This window comes from Rhodnius prolixus, unplaced genomic scaffold, assembly GCF_049639745.1.
Source record: "Rhodnius prolixus isolate KJV_2025 unplaced genomic scaffold, Rpr scaffold_12, whole genome shotgun sequence".
In the NCBI taxonomy this organism is placed as follows: Eukaryota; Metazoa; Arthropoda; class Insecta; order Hemiptera; family Reduviidae; genus Rhodnius; species Rhodnius prolixus.
In genome coordinates this window covers 2,491,996-2,512,322 of record NW_027411635.1, presented here as the reverse complement: position 1 = coordinate 2,512,322, position 20,327 = coordinate 2,491,996, and the positions used below count along the sequence as shown (strand labels likewise).

The 20,327-nt window shown below is 34.8% G+C and overlaps 2 protein-coding genes across 2 annotated transcripts in view; one reads left to right on the top strand and one right to left on the bottom strand.

Moving 5' to 3' along the window:
- LOC141461997 (uncharacterized) overlaps positions 1-4,315 on the top strand; it is a 63,579-nt gene extending 59,264 nt beyond the window's left edge. Inside the window, exon 14 of the mRNA XM_074143537.1 lies at positions 1,128-4,315. Coding sequence (XP_073999638.1) covers positions 1,128-1,412 — 285 coding nt within the window. The 3' untranslated portion in view covers positions 1,413-4,315. The remainder of the gene's footprint in view (positions 1-1,127) is intronic.
- A 927-nt stretch (positions 4,316-5,242) lies between these two features.
- On the bottom strand, positions 5,243-18,613 carry Gbeta5 (guanine nucleotide-binding protein subunit beta-5). Its single transcript, XM_074143536.1, has 10 exons — positions 18,219-18,613; positions 16,491-16,618; positions 16,095-16,231; positions 14,443-14,561; positions 13,311-13,437; positions 12,711-12,854; positions 11,947-12,087; positions 10,694-10,790; positions 10,177-10,343; positions 5,243-9,236 (listed from the first exon to the last, which is right to left on the bottom strand). The coding sequence occupies exons 2-10, from the start codon at positions 16,609-16,611 to the stop codon at positions 9,225-9,227; spliced, it is 1,065 nt and encodes a 354-aa protein (XP_073999637.1). The 5' UTR covers positions 16,612-16,618; positions 18,219-18,613; the 3' UTR covers positions 5,243-9,224.
- Between the last annotated feature and the right edge of the window lie 1,714 nt (positions 18,614-20,327).

The window sequence follows — 20,327 nt, the reverse complement described above, 5'->3', positions numbered from 1 at the left end:
TCATACAATCAACGCGGGTGAGCTTGCTCCAAGAGCAACAACAAAGAACGCTCAAAAGGCGTCTTTTGTTAGTAATATAAGAACCTTTTTCTTGCTAGCTGGGCCGCTTAAAATATCTGCAGCTAGGGATTTTAACTGAAGGCTGTTTTTGCTTGTAACGATTTATATGTATTCGCATCAAGAATCAACTCATTTCTTTATTAAGTTCTTCATATCTGAGTTTTTTCTTTGATTTTGTTACATTACTAATTTGTGATTTTTGTGTAGATTGGATTATTGATCCGTATTTTTTATTTAAAATAAAATAAAATCAAATGTTGCCAAATTAATGGCATTTACAACTATCTAACTAGTGAATGTTTTCATTAGGGGAATAAATGATAATTAAAGAAATAAATCTATGGTACAAAGATCATATTTGTGAAAGAAACGGACGTTTTTATGAAGATATTATTCAACAGAATAATTTTTTGACTATTTTAGCATTTTACGAGAAAGAAGAGCACAGAGCATTCGTTAGTATTATCAAACGTAAACTGACTTAAAAAGGGGGCCACCAGTAGCTGGATTCGAACCCGGGACCTCCGCGTGGGAATCCAACGCGCTAACCGCATAGCTAATGCCTTCCCTCATTGAAATTACTGGAAAGTTATTGCAATTTATTTTTAAGCTTCTGGTTTTTTTTTCGCTTGTTTCTCCATGTTTTCTTGGACATCATTTTACCTTGATTTATTACCAACTTAAACGTTCTTGCTGCAAACTCAAAGCTTGTAAATATTTAGCTAGAGATCTTCTGGTCCGAGCTGTGAATAAAACGGTCGTCCGAACAAGCGAGACGATAGGTCATTCTGCAATAGATTGCTCCTTCGGTCTTGGCTGTGAGCATTCTATTGCAAGTTTGACTAGTAAGCCTACAAAAAAGTCTCTCTGTCTGAGCCCATCGTGTACACAATCTCTTTGAGTACTATTTTAGGATTTGCGGTTTGAAGGATCATTTGTATTAGGGCTAGCTAAACTCCCCGGAAATTTTAAAATAAATCTACCAACTACATTGATTATTAGGGGGCGCTATATAAATGGCATTCCTTGTCATCTGTTTTTATATAATTTTTTTACTCTGCTTACAGTTCGAGATTGAACGACTGGGAGCTCCAACTTTAGCGTCCCTGCAACGCAACATACTGTTTACATGCGCCCAGCACGTCAGCTGCCAGCGTTACTGTCAGCACATGCAACATGCAGTACTGCCTCGACTACCTCTACTAGCGCGTGTATGGTGGCACTTAGTCATCAAACATGTAAAAAGATTTGTCAGATCCAAACGGATACCAAAAATACATTTAGTTCGACTTAGACCTGGCTACCTGAATAGAGTACATGTACCATTAGTTATGAAGACTCTGAGATTGTAAATAGCCCGTCCGTTTAAAGATCAAAAGCTATAGCCCTACTTAGATGTAGTAAGTTCGAAGAAACAGCTGGCGAAACAACGCAAAACAAGAACTGAAAAATCGATTTAGTAAAGTGGCCATTTATAGTAGACAGATTTGACCAATAGCTTATTTTTAGGTATTGTTACGCTCTCTCTGTTGTCGAGAAAGTAATGTATTAGTGCTCGCCAGCTATCAGTGGGAAGGGGGGTGGGTGAAGGAAAAAGAAAATACCAAATAAAACAAAAAGAAGTTGAGCGCCATGTCGTTTTTGTTTACCTGAATGTGGGGTTTACGACGAAACCCAAAAATAAAGAATTCACTTACGAAACCCTTGGCAACCACTTTTGTGTCCGTGGTAATGTAACTACTTATAATATTGGCTCCTTTACAATTCTGAAATACCCCCCCCAAAAAAAATAAAACTTTCCAAAAGATTACGATATAAATTATGCCTTATATTCAATAATTACAAGGATGAACTCACAAAAAAATAATAATAACCGTAATTGAATAACTAAAGTTCCTCAAAAGTTCACAAAAAATAAATAAATAAATGGAAGAGTGATTACTTCTTTCTTCTGACCAGCCTCTCCTTCGCAAGCCCCTTTCGGGGATGTCCTTTGTCCCTCGACGGAATTGAGGAGTAATGCAGAAACCCAATTCTCTCCAGTTCACTCAGCTCGCCTCTTGCTAGCCAAAATGGAACCGTCCTCTCTGTTGTGGCCACACTCGACTCGTCTCTCCTGACGACCAAATTCCACTCTCTTTTTTTTTCTTTGCGTAGTTTACCTATTTTATATTTTCCTAATCCAGGTGACTTTTTTAAAAAAAAAAACCATTCCCACATCATTTAACCCGTTGCCGCACACTTTTATTTTGATGATCGTGCTCAGAAACACACTTTTTTTTTCTCAATTGTTTCTGACTGCCGGATGGAATCAAGGGTAAGTTGTATGTTTGGAAGTAAAAATTATCACATTTGGCCACGGTTTTTCCAAAAAAACTCTCGACGGCTATAACCGTCATTTGCTCATCATGTCATTTTTTCTCTTTCCAGAGCAAATGACGGCTATGACCGTCGTGACGACTATACAGCATTTGCTTTACTAATTCAATAATTAACAAGTGTATGCGTTAGTACACTTCGTATTAACGCTGTACTTTTTTTTATTAATTAAAATGTGGACGACGGCTATAGACGTCGTTTGCCTACATATCAACAAAGATCGGACGGCTATAGCCGTCATTTGCGGCAACGGGTTAATTGATTCCCATACAGCACTGAATTTAACAAAATAAATAGAAATAAGTAAAATCTTTAGAAGTCCGAATATTTTATAAAAATGAAATCAAAATTTCCTGAACCTCAGGTAGCCACTATTAAAACAGTCACAAAACCACGAACAACCTCTATTCCGACATTTTTCTTCCCCTTAGGTAATATACTAATTTGAAATTAGTAACATTTTCTCGGTGGTGAAATATAAAATGTGTTTTTTTTTTTTCACGTAGAACGAATCTATTTCCGATAGCAAATATAACTTGAATTTCGAAATTTGGTTGGTAAAAATTGTTTTTAAACTTCGATTTTTTTAACTAAGGTTAGTTGCTTTCACATTACAAAGGATTTAATTATAAAACAATACTTGTTTTGACAGAGTTTCAATATTCCAGCTCCCCCTGACTTCCCATAAAATCAATGTGTTATGAAAAAATTAAACAAAACAGTAGTTAGTGAACCAAGCTCAAAGAGCATTGAGATTTTAGACAGAACTCGGAATTTTGAGAACAACAATCAATTAAAAGTATTAATATTATACACTTTTAAAACGATGCTATACCATATTCTGAAGTTAAATACCTCTTCTCAAACTCCTTAAAACATCTTTCTGAGAGAAATATTTTAAGTAAAAAATATGCAGTGTGGAATAGAAAGTTAGGTTTTAAAATGGTTGAAAAAACTGAAAAATCGACTAGTAAAGTACTTCTAGCGCGTTAATTATGGTCAAAACTTACTGTCGAGTCTCGTTTTATAACGGAGGCTACAAACTTTGAATTTTATTTCAAAATAACTGCGAGGAAGACGCATGCTTTATTAAAAAAAAAAGATTATCTTTACACCTAAACTTTAGGTGAGGGTTCACAAACATGATAGCATGTTAATAACCAACCAGGTACAGCTCTCCAAATATGGAATTTTGCTTTGTAAAGGCTTAATAAATTTATAAATTTAAATTTTGAAATTTATCTTAATAATACCACAGGACGTGTTGCTTAACATAAAAATAATGAAACTGTTTAAAGTAATTTACATAAGTGTTATTTACATGTCCAACTTTACATTTCGATCGATCGTATGATTCAATACTGGCGTTGGCGTCGACACTTTTTCCAGAGTTTTACTGTAAACCACTAACTGAAATTTGTAGACTTCCTTAAAGCTTCTATGAGTCACAAGACTAACTTAAATGACAAAAGCTCTTTTGAACTTTCAATTTCTCCTAGAGTTAATTCTTCACACAAGGGCTATATGGAAAATTAAGTCTACCAACTCTGCCATTCTAACATACGCTTCCAAATGACTCTAATGGCTCTCCAAATGCTCAGGAAACTCAACAGACAAAGGAAGAAAGCGAAGTATAGGATACTTGGTCTAGAGTTAGTTATTTTTGTTTGTTTAAATAAGAACATCTAGTTAAATCTAGGCTCTACAATAGTCTAGTCAAGTCGTAGAGCAACAACTTAAGATTCAGAATTTAGGAAAAAAGGAGGCAGATAAATATATACTAATAAGTCACTGTAAGAACTTACACAATATTGCGCAGTGAGTGAAAATTGTAATTATATCTTGTAAATGCAATTAAATATAATTTTGGTTAACATTTGTAGTTCCTTTTAATTCCGTTCCCTTTTATAATTTCATTGAATACAATGGCGCATTTCATTTAAGGATCAGAGATAAAAGCTGTTAGCCCTGTATCAGAGCTTTCCGTACTGTCTGTCTGCGGTACTGTACTCGGTTCACTAAGGTGGTACTTTGTCATCTGTTAAGGCTGCTAGTAAGAGAAATCTAAGGCAGAAATCCTGGTGAATTATCGCTTCTAACTAACTTGCCTTGGGAGGCAAAAAATAAAATAAAATAAAAACCTGAACATTTTAGTCGCATGAGAATGAACACTATTGAACACGTCTTTTATCTTTATAAAGGTCTTTATACCCACAGATCTCATTCTAAGATATTTTTACCTTATTTTGAATAAAATTCAGAAAAGTAAATTTGGACCGATGTAAAGAAATGGTTGTTCGATGTGTTTTGGGCAATTCCAAGTGGTAATCCCATGGCGTTCCGTCAGTCACTTGCGGCTCTTGAAGCTTGAAGTAGTTGAAGGCTCTTGAAGGAGAAGTAGTTACAAAGGAGGTACTGCATGCGACATATAAGCCCATCCCTTTAGACTATGCTTGTCAAGGCAAGTTAACGCACTTCCACTATCACCGCGGGGTCTCAAGCCGGACCAAGCTGAGTGCCCTTATTCTGTTCTATTCTATTCTTACGCCTTTTCACTGGTTAGTAGGGTGAGACTTGATGAACATAAATGAACGTCGATCTCATGCTGAGATACATTTGAAAGCAATTAAAAAACTCAGAATTATTACATTCAAAATAAAAATTTATCCAAATGTAAATTGCAGTAAACAAAAAGTTGTTTTGAATATTTCAGAGTTTTCTTAAACGAAAATTATAAGACTCAACATCTGTACCCAATATTAAATGAATAAAAAAACATCTTTTTTAAATAAAACAAAATAAAAAAGGGATTCAAAAATTATATTGTTCGCTAAAAGTTTTAATAAACATTATTTGAAATTTTTGTCTACAAGGTAGATAATTTTAGCAATTATAAAATCAACTTAGCCATTAAATAGCTGTATTATATTCTAAACAATTATCGCTTTAGATGTAGGAGATGGCTTTTGACAATTTTTTTTGTTTCAAGGATGGAGTATAACAAGTACGCATCCAATATTTTATTATACTTAAAATTAAAAAAAATGATAATGTACAGAATCACTATAACAATTTGAAAAAATAAAATAAAATATTCTCACTAAAATATCTCCCACAAAAATTAATACATTTTTATGTATATAAATATCAAAGGTGCATTCTGGAGTGATTACAGCGTCCGTGGCAGTGCTGTCAAGGATTGATACCAAGTCATCAAGCTGGGTTGTATAATGCGACAATGGCCATGCTTTCACCTGAAGTAACAGTACCAGCTTTATTGTGAGCTGCATAGGAATTTAAAGCCACAAGAGAACTGGATAGAAACTACAACCAGCATCTTCTAGTCAAAATAGATTCAATAACCAAGTAAACCGTGACTCAATTGTAGGGAAACCAGGCCTAAACAGAATATCATTGGCTCCAAGATGTTATTGTGGATCAGAAATTTGTTATTTCTATAACCTACTAAAGTTATTACAGGTTCACAGTATTGACTAATTCGTGGAAAGGCTGAATTGAACAAGAAAAACGAACAGAATGGAAGAGTAGACTACATGGGTAATATTACATTACGTCGCCAAAATATATGATTATTAAGCTCTTAAGAGCTATTTTAGAGTGGGAAGTCAGATATCCCCCACCGTTTTCATCAAACATTGCTCCTTCCTGTTTGTGCCGATCGATGAAGAAAGAACTTTCTGGTCATCAGTTCACCTGTGATAAACATTTAAAATTGGACACAAATCAGGGAGACTATAACATAACGCCTTCTAAGACTGGAACAACGGCAATACCTACGTGCTTATTATTCATGCAGTTTAGTATTGCGAAAAAGTTCACGAATTCTAGCAATAAAACATTGAACAAAATACATCATTCAAAATCACTAGTCCTTATAATTTAAACTTAACAATAAAAAATCTAAAAACAGAAAATGTCCTGGCCCAGAAAGAATAAATAACAAATTATTACAAAACTAAAAAAAACACTAGTTCATTTTACTTACATAATCAATAAAATCATTACACTACAGCATTTTCTTAAACAATGGAAGTATTCCGAAATTGTAGTTTTTCCAAAACCTGGTAAAGACGGTAAGATGGTACAGCAGTTACAGGCCAATAAGTATACTAAATACGGTCATAAACTAGCTGAAAAAACTCTTTTCCACACAATCAATGAAAATGGTGCAGAATAATATACTAATTAATCAACAGTTTGAGTTTCGGAAGAACCACTCTACTGCAGATCAGTTGATACGCCTGGTTGATCATATTATTCAAAAATTTTATGAACGAAAGCATACTGGTTTGCACTAATGAATATAGAGAAAGCGTTAGAACGGTCTGGCACAAAGGACTTCTGAACAAAATACAGCTACATCTCCAACAAAACTTTTCAGGTTCATCTAAATGAAGCTGTATTAGACACACGAAGCCTGACGTCAGAAATACCTCAAGATTCTCAATTTCGAACCTTACTTTCAATACTTCTACAGGTGGAAAATGAAAATAAATATCGAAAAACGCAAACACTGTTAACAGAACAAAGGTCTTAAGATACGCCACAAAATAATCATTACAAACAATACTGTCGAATGGGCTCCCACGGTCAAGAACCTGGTAGTCATACTGGACAGATTTACTTACTCTTACATTTACTTCCCACATTAACGCAATAGCACGAAAGTGTACAGGCTTAATAGGTGAACTGTTTAAACTTCTAAATAGAAACTCCTCATTGAGTGTTGCCAATTAAATATTTTTAGATAGTGTACCTTATTAGACCTGTAGTGCTACATGTTGGAGTGTAACTTGCGAGACTAACTTAAAGAATCTGTAAAGGGTTCAAAACAAGTTTTTAGGTTTGTCACTGATGCTCCAAGATACATACCTATTGCTATCTTGATTGAATTTACAGGCGTGCAATAAGTGAGAGACTTATTGAAGAAAATTTGTCTCTATTTCTTTCAAAATGCCAAAGCAAAATCCGTTAATTAGTAATATAGCTTACATAATTAGTTCGTAATTAACATTTCATTATTAATTCGTGAGAATTAAACTATTTTCTGTTCACCAACATAATTTGGTACAACTAAAGCTGGGTTTTTGTCATTTTTCCCAGCAGCAGAAAAACAGTAATTAAGAGCAAACTGAAGAGGTATAGATAAAATAATCTGGTAACTTGTATGTTTATCTGTAAATTTGATTTAAATAAATTTTATTGTTATTAGTTTTTTATTGTAATGATCATTAGTGTGTGATACATAATTATCTCTCTCTCTAGTCTCATCATATTGCACACAGTTACAATCAACGCTGCCCAAATAATAGCTCAAGTGGCTTTTGTGAGGCTCCGTTATTGAGGCAAACTAATGATTACCAAGGCCGGATGAAATAACTCAATATGTTCTATTTTTTTTACTGAAAGTGAAAATCCATTGCGTAAAGTAGTACTTCCAATTAAAGATTCTGTTCGCTGAGTTACAGAAGGTTACCTGGTGGACCAATCTAAATATAATTCTGCTTTCATAGTTTTTGTTTTTGAGATATTTGTTCACACAAACATACTTTATCGGTTTCACCGGACCTCAGAGTGGACATTTCCGTTGAAAACTCAAAATTCAAAACTTGACATGATCGCCATTCTTTCCTCAACTAGAAAGAAAAGTAAAAATATTTGTAGATCCACCATAAGTGATCGTTAGTGTAATGAAACCTAAAATTGTAGGAAAAAAAGCAACTGCCTTCACTTCTAGGGTGTTTTCTCAGTAAAAATCGTTAAATAAAGTAGAAGAAATTCACTAGTTAAGAAACTTATTTTCACTATTTGTCTCTCGATTTCCCTATAAAAATTACGTAGTGGCTGATTGATAGTTTAAGTTAAATCTTTACTTTCTGTCTCTAAAGATTAAATGTATAACTTTGGTTTATGCTTTCGATTAAATTATATTATCACTTAGTTACGCAAAATTGAATTAATTTATACAAGTTCTTATGTCTAAACAAAACATCTTAATTTGCTTTCGTTGTAATCTTACTATTTGCCTATTCGGAATAAATTCCGAGTTTTTAGGAAAAATAATAGACAAATTAAGCGAGGCAAGTTGTCAAAAAAGTGGGCATGTGAAACCCTACTACGGCGTGCTTAGGACTGTGAGAAAATCAGTCTTTAAAAAAGCGTGGGCCCTCTGGTAGAGAATTACTACTTGGTCAAAGAAATACTGAAGGAGTTCATAGGGGTTTCCTCGCAGGGTAGGGTACAAGGCCGATTTGAGGTATTTCTCGCGGTAGCTCTCCGTCAAGTGTTTGTGAAGAAGATCCATGATTAATCATACCCTTTCTCATAATGAGCCCTGTACATTTTGCCATCTCCTATCTTTAAATTTCATTTGTAATTTAATTCCTAAATTTAATATTGGACACTTCCGTGTCATTGGTATTTAAATGTCTTTTTAATTTAATTTAAATTTCTTTTTAAAATTTGATTACAAACTGGAAATAAATTAATTCTTGTAGCTACAAATCATTACTTAGGTCTTACTTGATTAATTAAAGCATTACGAGATTTTGTATTCATTGTACTAAAGTAACTCCACAAAACAGCTAGGAATAGCTATAAATATTGCCTCATCCAACTCACAATCTCTTCTCCCATTTTCTGTTTGGAAACATTGTCAAATATATTTTTTTTAATACTACTGACTAAAATGACTAAATCATTTAAATGTAATCTTTGGTTTCAAATTATTTGTTGGGATTCAAAATGACAGGACTGGTGTCTTCTCAAGCCCACACCTGCAAAAATAAATAAAAACAAGAAATATTAGTTCAAAGGCCGGTGGACAATAATATATTTTTATTAAAAGAGGGTACAAAAAATACAATTTTTCAATTAAAAGCAAAAAGCCATCATTCTGCTACTGTTGGATCCCTCGCTGATACCAAAGCGAAAAAGCTACAGCATTTCAGTTTCATCATCATTCTTGATAAAGTTATTAAATTTTCTCCCGCAAAAACTGGTAGTCAGATAGAGCTAAGTTTGGAATATAGAGTGGTTATGAAGTCCAATGCTATCAATTTGTTCAAATTCTTCTCTTTAAATCTGACGGGAGGTACTTGTATGTGGCCGAGCGTTATCTTGCAAGCAAAACTCCTCGTATTGCGATTAAGACAGTTGGAGAACGTTGGGTATTTATGAGTGTACTCTTATCTAGTTAAGGTTGGAATTTATGGTAGTTCATCGGCAACAAATTCATGATTAGTATAACTCCTTCGCAGTTCGAGAAATCAAAAAACATCCAAATTTTTCAAATCGCATTCCAGTAAAGCCGTTTGTCCGCTATCTAATCTCTGATGATCACCTGCCTCAGGATTTCATTAGTAAATCCATTTTTCGTCACATATTATTCTTTTGCAGAAGCGCTTGTCAAAGCTGATTAATTAAAAGAATTTAGCAAGTATGCGTTGAGGTGGCTGTAAGTTCATGCGCTACATATTACATCCCCTTTTTACACTTGCTTCCGTCTAACACTAAATTTGCTGACTCGGAAACTGAAACTTAGTTGAAGACAAATTCCCTTCACCAAACTGATTCATCACCTCTGATGATGAATGAAAATTCGAAACCGGCCGGCAATATAAAAAATATAAGTGCTAAGATGGATAAATATATAGAAATTATTACCATTATTTTATTTATTATTTATAGTTATTTACATAATATAGAAAAGATTACCCGTAATGTTGTGTCCCAAGATCCAGTGGACAAAGCCGTACCGTCCGGGGACACTTGTAAGCAGGAGACTCTGTTCTCATGTCCGTAGAGTAGACTAACGCGTATACACTTGAGACTGTCCCACACGTTGATTGTATAGTCATTATATCCAGCGAATAAGAGACGTCCTGTAATCAATATTAGATTAAAATGTTACAATTTTTATAAAACAATAAAGAATCGGCATTATTTTCACAAACTCTGTTACTTAATTCACTTTTTTATCTTTTATTTTCAATATATTTCTTTCACTTCCAACTTTTTCTTTATTTAATTCACGGCCTTTATTTGATTACTGAATTATAAATGAATTAATTTTTTTTTAAAGTTTTGATAATTAAGGCAATTACCATAAATATCAAGGACATAAATAAATATTATTTGGTTAATATACCCCTATTCATGATGGAAAGGATTTGGTGAATAAATAATTAGTTAAATCTCATAAGTTTATAATATTAAACACAAACAAACTTACCACTGACAGAAAAATCCACACAATTTGCGCCGAATATGATGCTTTCCTTGGTGTAAAGCGCAACCTCTTTGTCAGCGCGTAAGTCAAATAACCTACACTAAAAAGAGAGAAAAAATATTTACATAATGTGACAGGCCAACATACAAGTATGTTAGTAAGTTAAAGAAATCTGCTAGGGTATTTACCACATAAATCGCAAGAAAAGAAAAACATTCAATAAAGTCAAAATTCCCAGACAACTAATATTCTTAAAATTACGTAATTCGTGCGAACGAAATATTTAACTTTAACTATCGGTAATTTTCAGTTTTTGAATTATACTAACCGCAAATATTAGATTCACCGACCAATTTCTAATAAAACCACTTTTTCGAGGGCCTCAAAATTTGTATTTTCGGTGGAAACTCAAAATCGAAAATCTGCTAGATTTAAATACTTCCCACATAATACAACCCAATTAATCATGAAATGAATGTCTCCTTCTTTGTCCTCCAAAGCTAGGTATAAGCCTAAAATAAGTACAAAGAATTATAAGTTAAAAAGGCTAAATTATATGTTGCTTTCTTTAATAAGTTTTCTAAGTAGTGAGGTTTATTTTTTCTTAGTTTTTAGTATGGTTATTACCATCTATTTTCGCGGAGATCCCGGGTTCGAATCTAGCTGTTGGCGCTTAGATTTTCACTTCCTAGCAGCTTCTTACAGCTCTAACTAAGCTTTCATATTTTAAATAAATTTTTATTTCATTTCAGTAAAGGCTAGGTAACATAAGGAGATATGTTTCCTTAAACCGTAAGGTCCAGAAAATGAATCCAACCTGCTGCCTCGAGACATATCTCATGATAGAAGGCAATATGATCAGAATCTTCGAATACTTTATCAGCGTTTTAGTAACTCTGCGCAAACCACCTAGTTCAGCGATAGAGAAGAATGGAGCAAAGTAGTCCATTCTTGGAAGCTTGACAATTTGAGGCCTAAGAGAAATAGTGGCACCTAATTAGTCACTTAACTATCCTATCTCTTCATGTATTGAAAATCGCCAATGACTAGTTAGCCAATATAAAAAATTCTTGCAAAATATACGATTCTAGCTCTTTGAGCCTGACGACAGGGTATTAGAGTACCAAACGGCAATGTCTGGAAAAACAACGAGTTCTCTTCTACCAATAGACATCATCAAGGTATCTTCGATGCCAGAACAGTCTCAACTCTGCCAAATATTTCTGTCAAACAGTAGAACACAAAACTACACTCACTGTAGCATCATCAGATCCCGTAGCGATGGCATCTCCGCTAGGGTGAAACTTAACGCTGTTGATGTCCGAGAGGTGTCCTTCGAACGACTGTACACAATTCCCTGTTCTCATATCCCACACGAATACTTTCTTATCGCAGCTCTGAAATTAACAAACAGACACGATTATTACATCACTTTAAATAAGATAAATCAGGGATTTCTAAGTGACAAATTTGCTTCTAACATAATTTTTTACGGATCCATAATTGCCATAATTGTATGGAGAAAATGTATAAGAATCTAATTATTGCAGTGAGTTTAAATGGGTGGACGGAAGGCCGAACGATATCAAATATACGATTCTAGCAAGCACGTCCAGGTGCCCAGAAGAGCTTCTAACTGCTCTTCTAGCAAGGATATTGAGTCCTCTTTCTTATATTCTTCAAAAAACTGGAATAGCAGAAGTAATGGGCACCAACTTTCATTACTTCTGGAAACTCTCAGTCTGGAAAATCGTGGGCATAACCCTCAGGAGCTATAGAACTATCTTTATTCTAACCCTTAACCAACTCAGCTACAAACAGGCTAGTTTGATCGTGTTTGAAACCATCAAGTATCATTAGACTGCAACATTTCATCTACAACTCACTAAATGTAAGCAAGCTGGCTTGTAGAGGAAGATTAGTCAAACAGGAAGGAAAGTTGGTATTTTTGGGGATAAGAGACGTCCTAAAGATTGCAACCTCTTGATGAAAAAATTGATGGAACATAAAAAATAATTACCCCAGAAACAAAAGTATTGCCAGCCTCGGAAGGAGCCAAATCAATGGACATAACGTCTGAAGTGTGTCCATGAAAACTTTGTAGTAGTTGGCCAGATTCAACGTCCCATAAGGCACAGCTGGAGTCGCCACTTCCTGTGAGAATCTGCAACAAAGTAGCAACACACATGTTTTTCAACAAAATTTCAATGCACTAACCAACAATTTTCTTTCACAGGTGGAAGTTTTACGAAACTTATTAATTGGCTTCAACGTCATACTTGCAAATCACCGTTATAAGAATAGTGTAAAATAAAAGATTGCTCAAAATTAATTCAATCCAAATTAATAGACTCGCATATATGAAGTTGTGAACAAAGTTCAAACTCTGGTTCACTCATACGACTTTCTTATATTGCAATTCTTAAAATTATTACTACCAATACCCACCGTGTTCTGATAGTTATCAGTTTCTTAGCTTTCTACGTTCTAACGCCAAATAAAAAATAAACTTATTCCTTTAAAAAGCTGTAGAGTAACAAATAAGAATGAATTGATTATCAAACTCGCTAGGGCGCTAGAATTAATTAAATTATTAAATTTTCTAAAGAGAAATAGCTACCTGCTGGTCAGAATTAGGAAAGATACAGCAAGAGGTGTAGCTGGTATGCGTTCCCACAGTCTTCTTTTTCGTGGAGACATCGTCCTCACAACTCAACGAATATACGGTAACTTTATTGTCCAGACCACTGCCAACAAATAATAAAATTCTTTTCTATATCAAATATTGATTTCTTGTCGTTAGATAAATTTTCATTTGATTAAAACTGACATAATAAACAAAAAACATATTAATTACGAGTCACTGACATATACTGAAGTCCTGGGTTGAATATATGGAAAATATCCAAATCCACATAGCCTAAAAATACAGAATTCTTCCATCGCAAGTCCAAGAACTCGCAGTTAAATTTAACCTAACCTTGGGAGGAAAGCACAACCTTGCTGACGAGGTATATTGCGCGCTAGATTTCGGATTTCCTTGGACTCCAAACTAAAAAAGTATTGGACTTAGAACACTGAACTTTTTGCCGATTCTATGAGTATTCAGCAGTCGTGGGTCCTCAGTGATCCACTTTAAGGAAAAAAGTATTAGAAATTGTGGCAGCTTTTAGGAGAACATCCGATCCAGAAAAGAGGTGTCTCGACTTGAACAAAGGCTTAACCTCCTTTTCAAACGGAAACCAAGCTGTGCTGAGAGTTCTAGAAATTATCAGTAGCAGCACGGGCGTTACTCTCGCAGACATAAGTATCACCAATACTAAACTCAGCGAAAGGCTTGATAAAGAATGCCATCAATTCTCCTTGAGGCGGTTACACTGAATTGAAACTGAGGGAAAGATAAGGTAGTAGTTCACATAACCAGCTCCTTCGCAACTTTCGGCCAAACAGTCCACGACTGCTCAAGCTCATTTGAGCCTTATCGGAATCACTACTAACTTGGCAATGTCACTTCCTTGTGTTGCGACGTCAGGATAGACGCCCACCGCTCTACTCATACATCGCGCCCGCTACAATTAAGCACTAAGACCAATAAATGCTGCCATTCATCCTTTACTCCTTTACTGGGACGCATGGCGCCTCAGAAAAATGGCAAATTTGCCCACACGGGCACTGGGAAATGATTCAAAGAAAGTTATGAGCCTATATTGTGCGATTTGCGTTTCTATTTAAAAAAAATCGTTGCCACTCACCCACATGCTACAAAATTTCCAGAAGGTGCATAAGCACAGGCCATGACCCAGGTAGTCGGCATGGTCACAGCGTGCTCCTTGTTTGTAGTGAATGCATCCCAGATAATCATTCGACCATCCTGTAAAAGAATTTCTGTAAATACCATAAGCCAAAGTTTCTCATCTAAAATTAAGTACCAATCAATTACAAAATGAGAGTGTTTCAATGTGGTACGGGGTCGACACATGAGATCATTACCGTACGCTGACATTGTTTTAAGAGCGGTGGCAAGGAAACATGATTCATTGACCTTACAGTATACTGTACGAAAGTAATCACACAGAGCAACCAATAAATGTTCACCAAAATTAAAATAAGACGAGTATAAGAAAATTAGGGGATTCTTCGAGAGGAGAGTTAATAAGTTGCAAGGCATGTGGTTCGGTTTGAGAAGAAACTTTTCCAAATAGACATGGGGCTTCTTTAAACCTTAACATCTACCTTAACAGCACGGCACTATAAATTGATTGGCGGGTGATTTCGGTTTATATGTATAAGCATCACACATAAGTACCCAAAATATGAAATAGTGAGATGGGATGGAGGGAGTAATAAGACTAGGCCTTGTCACTAAAACATATCCGATACGTTTGAAACAGAAAAATTTAAAAGAAACATAAAATAAAGCAGTACTTCTATTAAAATTAAATTTCAGTTAGTAATGAATGACTGAAAGTTAAGACCGACGTTAGCGCTGAGAGCACGTAGTTTTGCCACTTGATACACAAACCTTACCTAAAAAGAGTCTTCACTAACTACTATACCGTCCCTGTACAGTATTCACCCAACACAGCTCTCAAACGGCAGCCACGAAGTCTTATACAAACAGCTGCTCGACGCCCTTTTCTTTTTCGACCCTCTATCATAAGTTTTTCCTCACTACCGGTCCTCTACTATTTCTTCTCAAACAATCCAACATAAACAAATGCATATTACAATTTCTTTAAAGTAGAAGAAAATTTATCATAAACCTAACACAATACTACCACCTGTCTTGACCTAAAAATAATTGAATTAAATATAAACTTATGAAGTCTCTCTGTTTACAAAATATATTTTTTTAAACTTGTTAAGAAGCCACGCTATTAAAGTGTAACTCCCTCTTTAAAAAAATAGTCCAAAGTTCTGTCAAAAAAATAAATAAATAAAATCTGGGAAACGAGACTACCTAAACCAATATCAGATTTGAACTTTCTTTGAATATCCGTTTTTAGTTGTGCTAAGGCGCCACTATAATCGAGCGGTTAGAGGCAAGACCTGTAAAGCTAAATGTATTGTGGTACTGGGTTCGATTCCCGGTCTCAGGCCTTAGATTTAATGGTTAATAAAAGAAATTTACAGCATGTTATGTATTATGTTTGCTAGTCGCCTTCGTCCACGGCACCTAATCGGTAGTTGGACGTAAAGCCCACCTGAAAAAAAATAGTTATGCTGACCCCATACACTCTCACTCACTCACTCTAAAATCCAGCTGTTTTTATAATCAGCGGATCTCAGAGCATACTTTTGACTAAAAAAATCAAAATCGAAAATCTGCACGTTTGCAAAAACGACGAGGGATAACGGAAAGTAAGCAAATATTTAAAAACAGGAATAACTAAAGCTAGCTTACCTGCGATGAAGATACAATGTGACGCTTATCTGGCGCCCAATCCGAACAAAGTACTTTAGCCTGATGACCCTTAAGCAGGCGCCTCGGCTTGATGTTCATAAACGCTATGAGTTCAAGACGCTCGCCAACGGTAGCCACTGTAATTGTCAATATCCTATAAATATAGGCGTAAAAGAAAAACATTTACAAGACTTTCTCTTGCTATAATTTTTTTGTATTTAAAGCTTTATAGAGCGACATTCAAATGAAGAGAGATGTGCCTCTAATATAACATTAGAAGATCTATAATTTGCCTCTAAACTGTCGATTTCAGTACAATGTACACTTCTACCAATTACTAAACTGCGGTTAGAAAAAGTCGCTGCCTAACTACGAAACGAGTTTTGCAATACTCACAGCTAACATCATTTAATTTCTGTCGTTCCTCTTCCAACCTGGCCTTCAGAATTTCCACTTCTTTAGCCAGAGAGTCCACTGTTTCCTTCGGGCTGCCATCCTGAGCCATCTTCACGCACATCTAATACCTACAATTTTTTTTTCTTATGTTATTTATTGTTTTTATTAATACGCATGCACTCAATATACTCACGTTTTGAGGGTTATTTGATTCTAGGCCATGTTAGAAATAGCGTTGGATAAAGCGTGTTTTAGCGACCCACCCGATTCATAGAAAATGGGCCGAAAAAAGGAGTCAGTGTTAACCAAACGCAAATGCGCTAAAACATATTCGGTAACACAGTAAAGTAGATTGTAGAAAAATAACCTGCGGTAAATTATATGATTCTCAAGTTACTTTTAACACAGGTTTATACAAGTTACTATAGTGTGGTAATTTTTGCATTTGAAATTTTTCGTCATCAATACTTCTAATTTCGCGCGTTTTTTTATTACCATAAACGCTTAACTTTTATATTTCCTAAAGCTGCGATACTACTACCTGGTTCATTCCTAAACGCAACTAACATCAAGCAATCTAAACCTCCAAAACTCAGTAATGTAACTTGGTTACTACATAATAAAACAAACTTATCCACAGTAGATCGCTGAAAACACGCTTATTTTATTGTATTATTATTATTATTTATTTATTTAAAGCTTAGCATCTAGGGTCATTGGCATCCGGAATTTTTCAGTGCACTGCCGGCCTACGAACAGTGTTCTCTTGTTACAGATAACACTGTCCATCACCGAACAGTAAGCTAGAAGACAGACCGTGATAAGAAGCTATTAGGAAAAGAAAATCTAATGACACACTTATTAATATTATTATTTATATAGGGTGATACAAAGCGCTAGGATATCGAATGCTCTCTGGGCTCATACATCTATCATCGCGAAAACCAACAATGATGCTAGGACGAAACACAGACATGGACTTTAGCCAGCTAAGAGTCCGGGTGAATCGGATAACAACCTTACCAAAACGATGGCGCACCCAAGACTTTTTTTGAGAAACAGTCTAGCTTTACCACCATCAACCTATTCCGATCAAAGATTCTGAACCTGATCTATTAACATACCAAACAATCCGTCATGAGAAGAATGGCTGCTTTATCAACAACTTTTAACAACTCTTTAGTAGGAGGCCGTTTGGAACCTCGTTAATTCGAAGACTCTTCTTAAACCAGAATGCTCAGTAAAGTTGAGCCAAAGGAGCACAAAGCCCAGAAGTCTGAGATATGTCCATTACAGACTGAAAATCATTTTAAAATCAGGCTTGTCCTGATCCCTTATCTATATTTAAATTACCGAGTTAATCAATAAAGATTAATAATGTGAAATCGTCTAGTTTTAGAAGCCTTACATACATTGTCCAAAGACACGCCAACAACATTTCGGGATCAATAAAGGTAAAGTTTTTTGGCCGATCCATCCTTCTCATTTCCCGAATTACTACATAATCTCGCTCCCAAACTAGAACAACATTTTTGACAGAAGATGATACTTCCATTTTTCTAGAACTTTCTAACATCAAATTTGTTAAAATAATGGTACTAGATGTAACAGATCGCTTTAATACTTTCTTAACACAGGCAAGATAAAAATCTGAAGGTAAGTCTTAAAATAAGTTCCATCATTTCCCTTTACATACTAAATACAAAAAAAAAAACACAGATCACTTACCTTTTTTTCAAAAATCTAACCCAATTAAAAATGAACTTTTTGTTAAGTTTTAACTTTTATTGGAAAAATTAGATTTCTAAAAAAATTGTTCCTTCCACACAAAAGAAGAAGTTGGATACTTGAAATTTCATTTCCTAATCTTATCACAGATATACAATTGAATTTCCACTAATAATTTTATTAATTAATTTATGATTGTAGTATAATTTTAAGTTATTAATTAAGATAATGTTCATTCTATTAAAAATTATTTTGGCAACAAATCTGTTAAAGAAACGATTTTATAGCACCAGAGAAAGTTTGCAACTCTTTTGGGTCTCTGTTTTGGAAACTCGGTAACTAAAACTGTCAATTCGATTAATTCAAGAAAAGGTTACTTCGGTTCCCTCTTTAACACAAAATCAGCTGAGCTTATCTGCTTTTAGTAAATTTAGAAACTTTAAAAAAATGAATTTACTCCGCAATAATTTAATATTTTTATTAATTAAATTCACAATTGCAATTTTTATTTAAAACTAATTTTACTAGAAAATTTTTATAATTGCACTCCCATATGCATATGATAGGAACTACACAAAAAGCGCGAGTTTCTCCTAAATAAGAAGAAGTTAAAATTAAACAGTTACAATTTTAAACGATTTAAATCATATTTCAAATTTTCAATTCATAAATGTACTTCACAGATTTAAAATACTTCGTTTTGTCTAAACCTTCTCTCTAACCAGATTTTATTGTATTGATTTTATATGAGACTTTCAAGATGGGAGATGCCCTAAAATTACCACACCCCAATTGTTAACATTTTTAATATTAATTAAGTTTTAATTTCAATAAAAATTAAAAACTAAAATTGGGCATTAAAAAGAAAAAACTTAGTATGTTTAAGTGGCTTCCACAATAAACGTTTATTATAGTTTATTAACTGACATATGAGTTAACAAAAACTTCATAATATATGCAAATATAGCACCCTATTAATTGCTTTCTTTAACTGTTTCTTCAATATTGAATAAGAGTGCAAAAAAGATTTGATTTTACTTTCTTTTACATTTTAATGTCATTTTCAAGGTTGCGGAATGCAGAACTCAGTTCAGTACATTTAATTCGTCTTATGCGAAGAATATCAGTAGTTTGTGTGGGCTGGGCTACTTACCAACTTACTTACTGGCATCCTGAACCTTGAACACATTCTAATATTTCTCAAACGAGGCAGTATAGATTCAAGGCATCTCAAGCAGCTTGTGTATGGAGCAGACAGTGCAATACCAATTTTTGCTGAGCCAATTCTGAACTGGCCATCTACACAAAGCAGTTGAATAGAAGTCATCACGTACTTACTAAAGGACCAAATAATATCCTGTCCAGAAACTTGGCCAGATTCTAACATTCCTCAAAAAAGGTAGCATAGGACAGACCTACGACGATGATGGGGACTCTACTGATAAGATGCCATCTGAATACTATTTCACATTTAATGCTAAGGGCCTTCACAGGAAACATGACTAGGCCACAGAATTAGTCTGTCTGTCAATCCAAGAAAGACCCAGCAGTTTTGCTTGATTATGAGAGGACAATCAAAAGATCACCATTTCCTGCACAGGATAATGGAACGTCTGTACAGATTAATTAATTTGTAAAAAAAAGGTAAAGTAATCGCCTATTTATTCAGGCGGAGCCTAACGTCCACTACCAATTAGGTGTCGTGGACGGGAGCGGAAGCTCATACTTTACTATAAACAATTTTTTCTAACAAATACGCGGGATTCGTACCGGGGATCTCACACTTACAAAGCTAAGCTCTTGACCACTAGACCAATATCCGTTCCAATTAGATAGATGGATCCGTCCCATTTCTTAACAGTAAATTAAACTGTTATCCTGGTCAGGACAAATCCACAGATTCGGAGAACGTTATTCTCCTTCAGGCAGTATCGTGGGAAAAACTTTGGAAATCCTCTCCAAAGTGGTGCATCGGTTCTTCTTTACGGTCATAAAACCTAGACTTTTTTATGCGGCGCATTGGGATAAAATCTAAAGGCTGTTTGAAGGCATTCTACGTCTGGTTTCTGGTGGTCACCGATATGTGTACTGGTGGGATGCCTGCTGGGC

Excerpts from the sequence above, each read along its gene's own strand:
- Gbeta5 (XM_074143536.1), bottom strand. The coding sequence starts at position 16,611 with ATGTGCGTGAAGATGGCTCAGGATGGCAGCCCGAAGGAAACAGTGGAC. Across the intron at positions 12,855-13,310 it reads TTCCTAATTCTGACCAGCAG|ATTCTCACAGGAAGTGGCGA; the intron begins GTAGCTATTTCT and ends ACTTTGTTGCAG. Across the intron at positions 12,088-12,710 it reads GCAATACTTTTGTTTCTGGG|AGCTGCGATAAGAAAGTATT; the intron begins GTAATTATTTTT and ends TGTTAATTTCAG.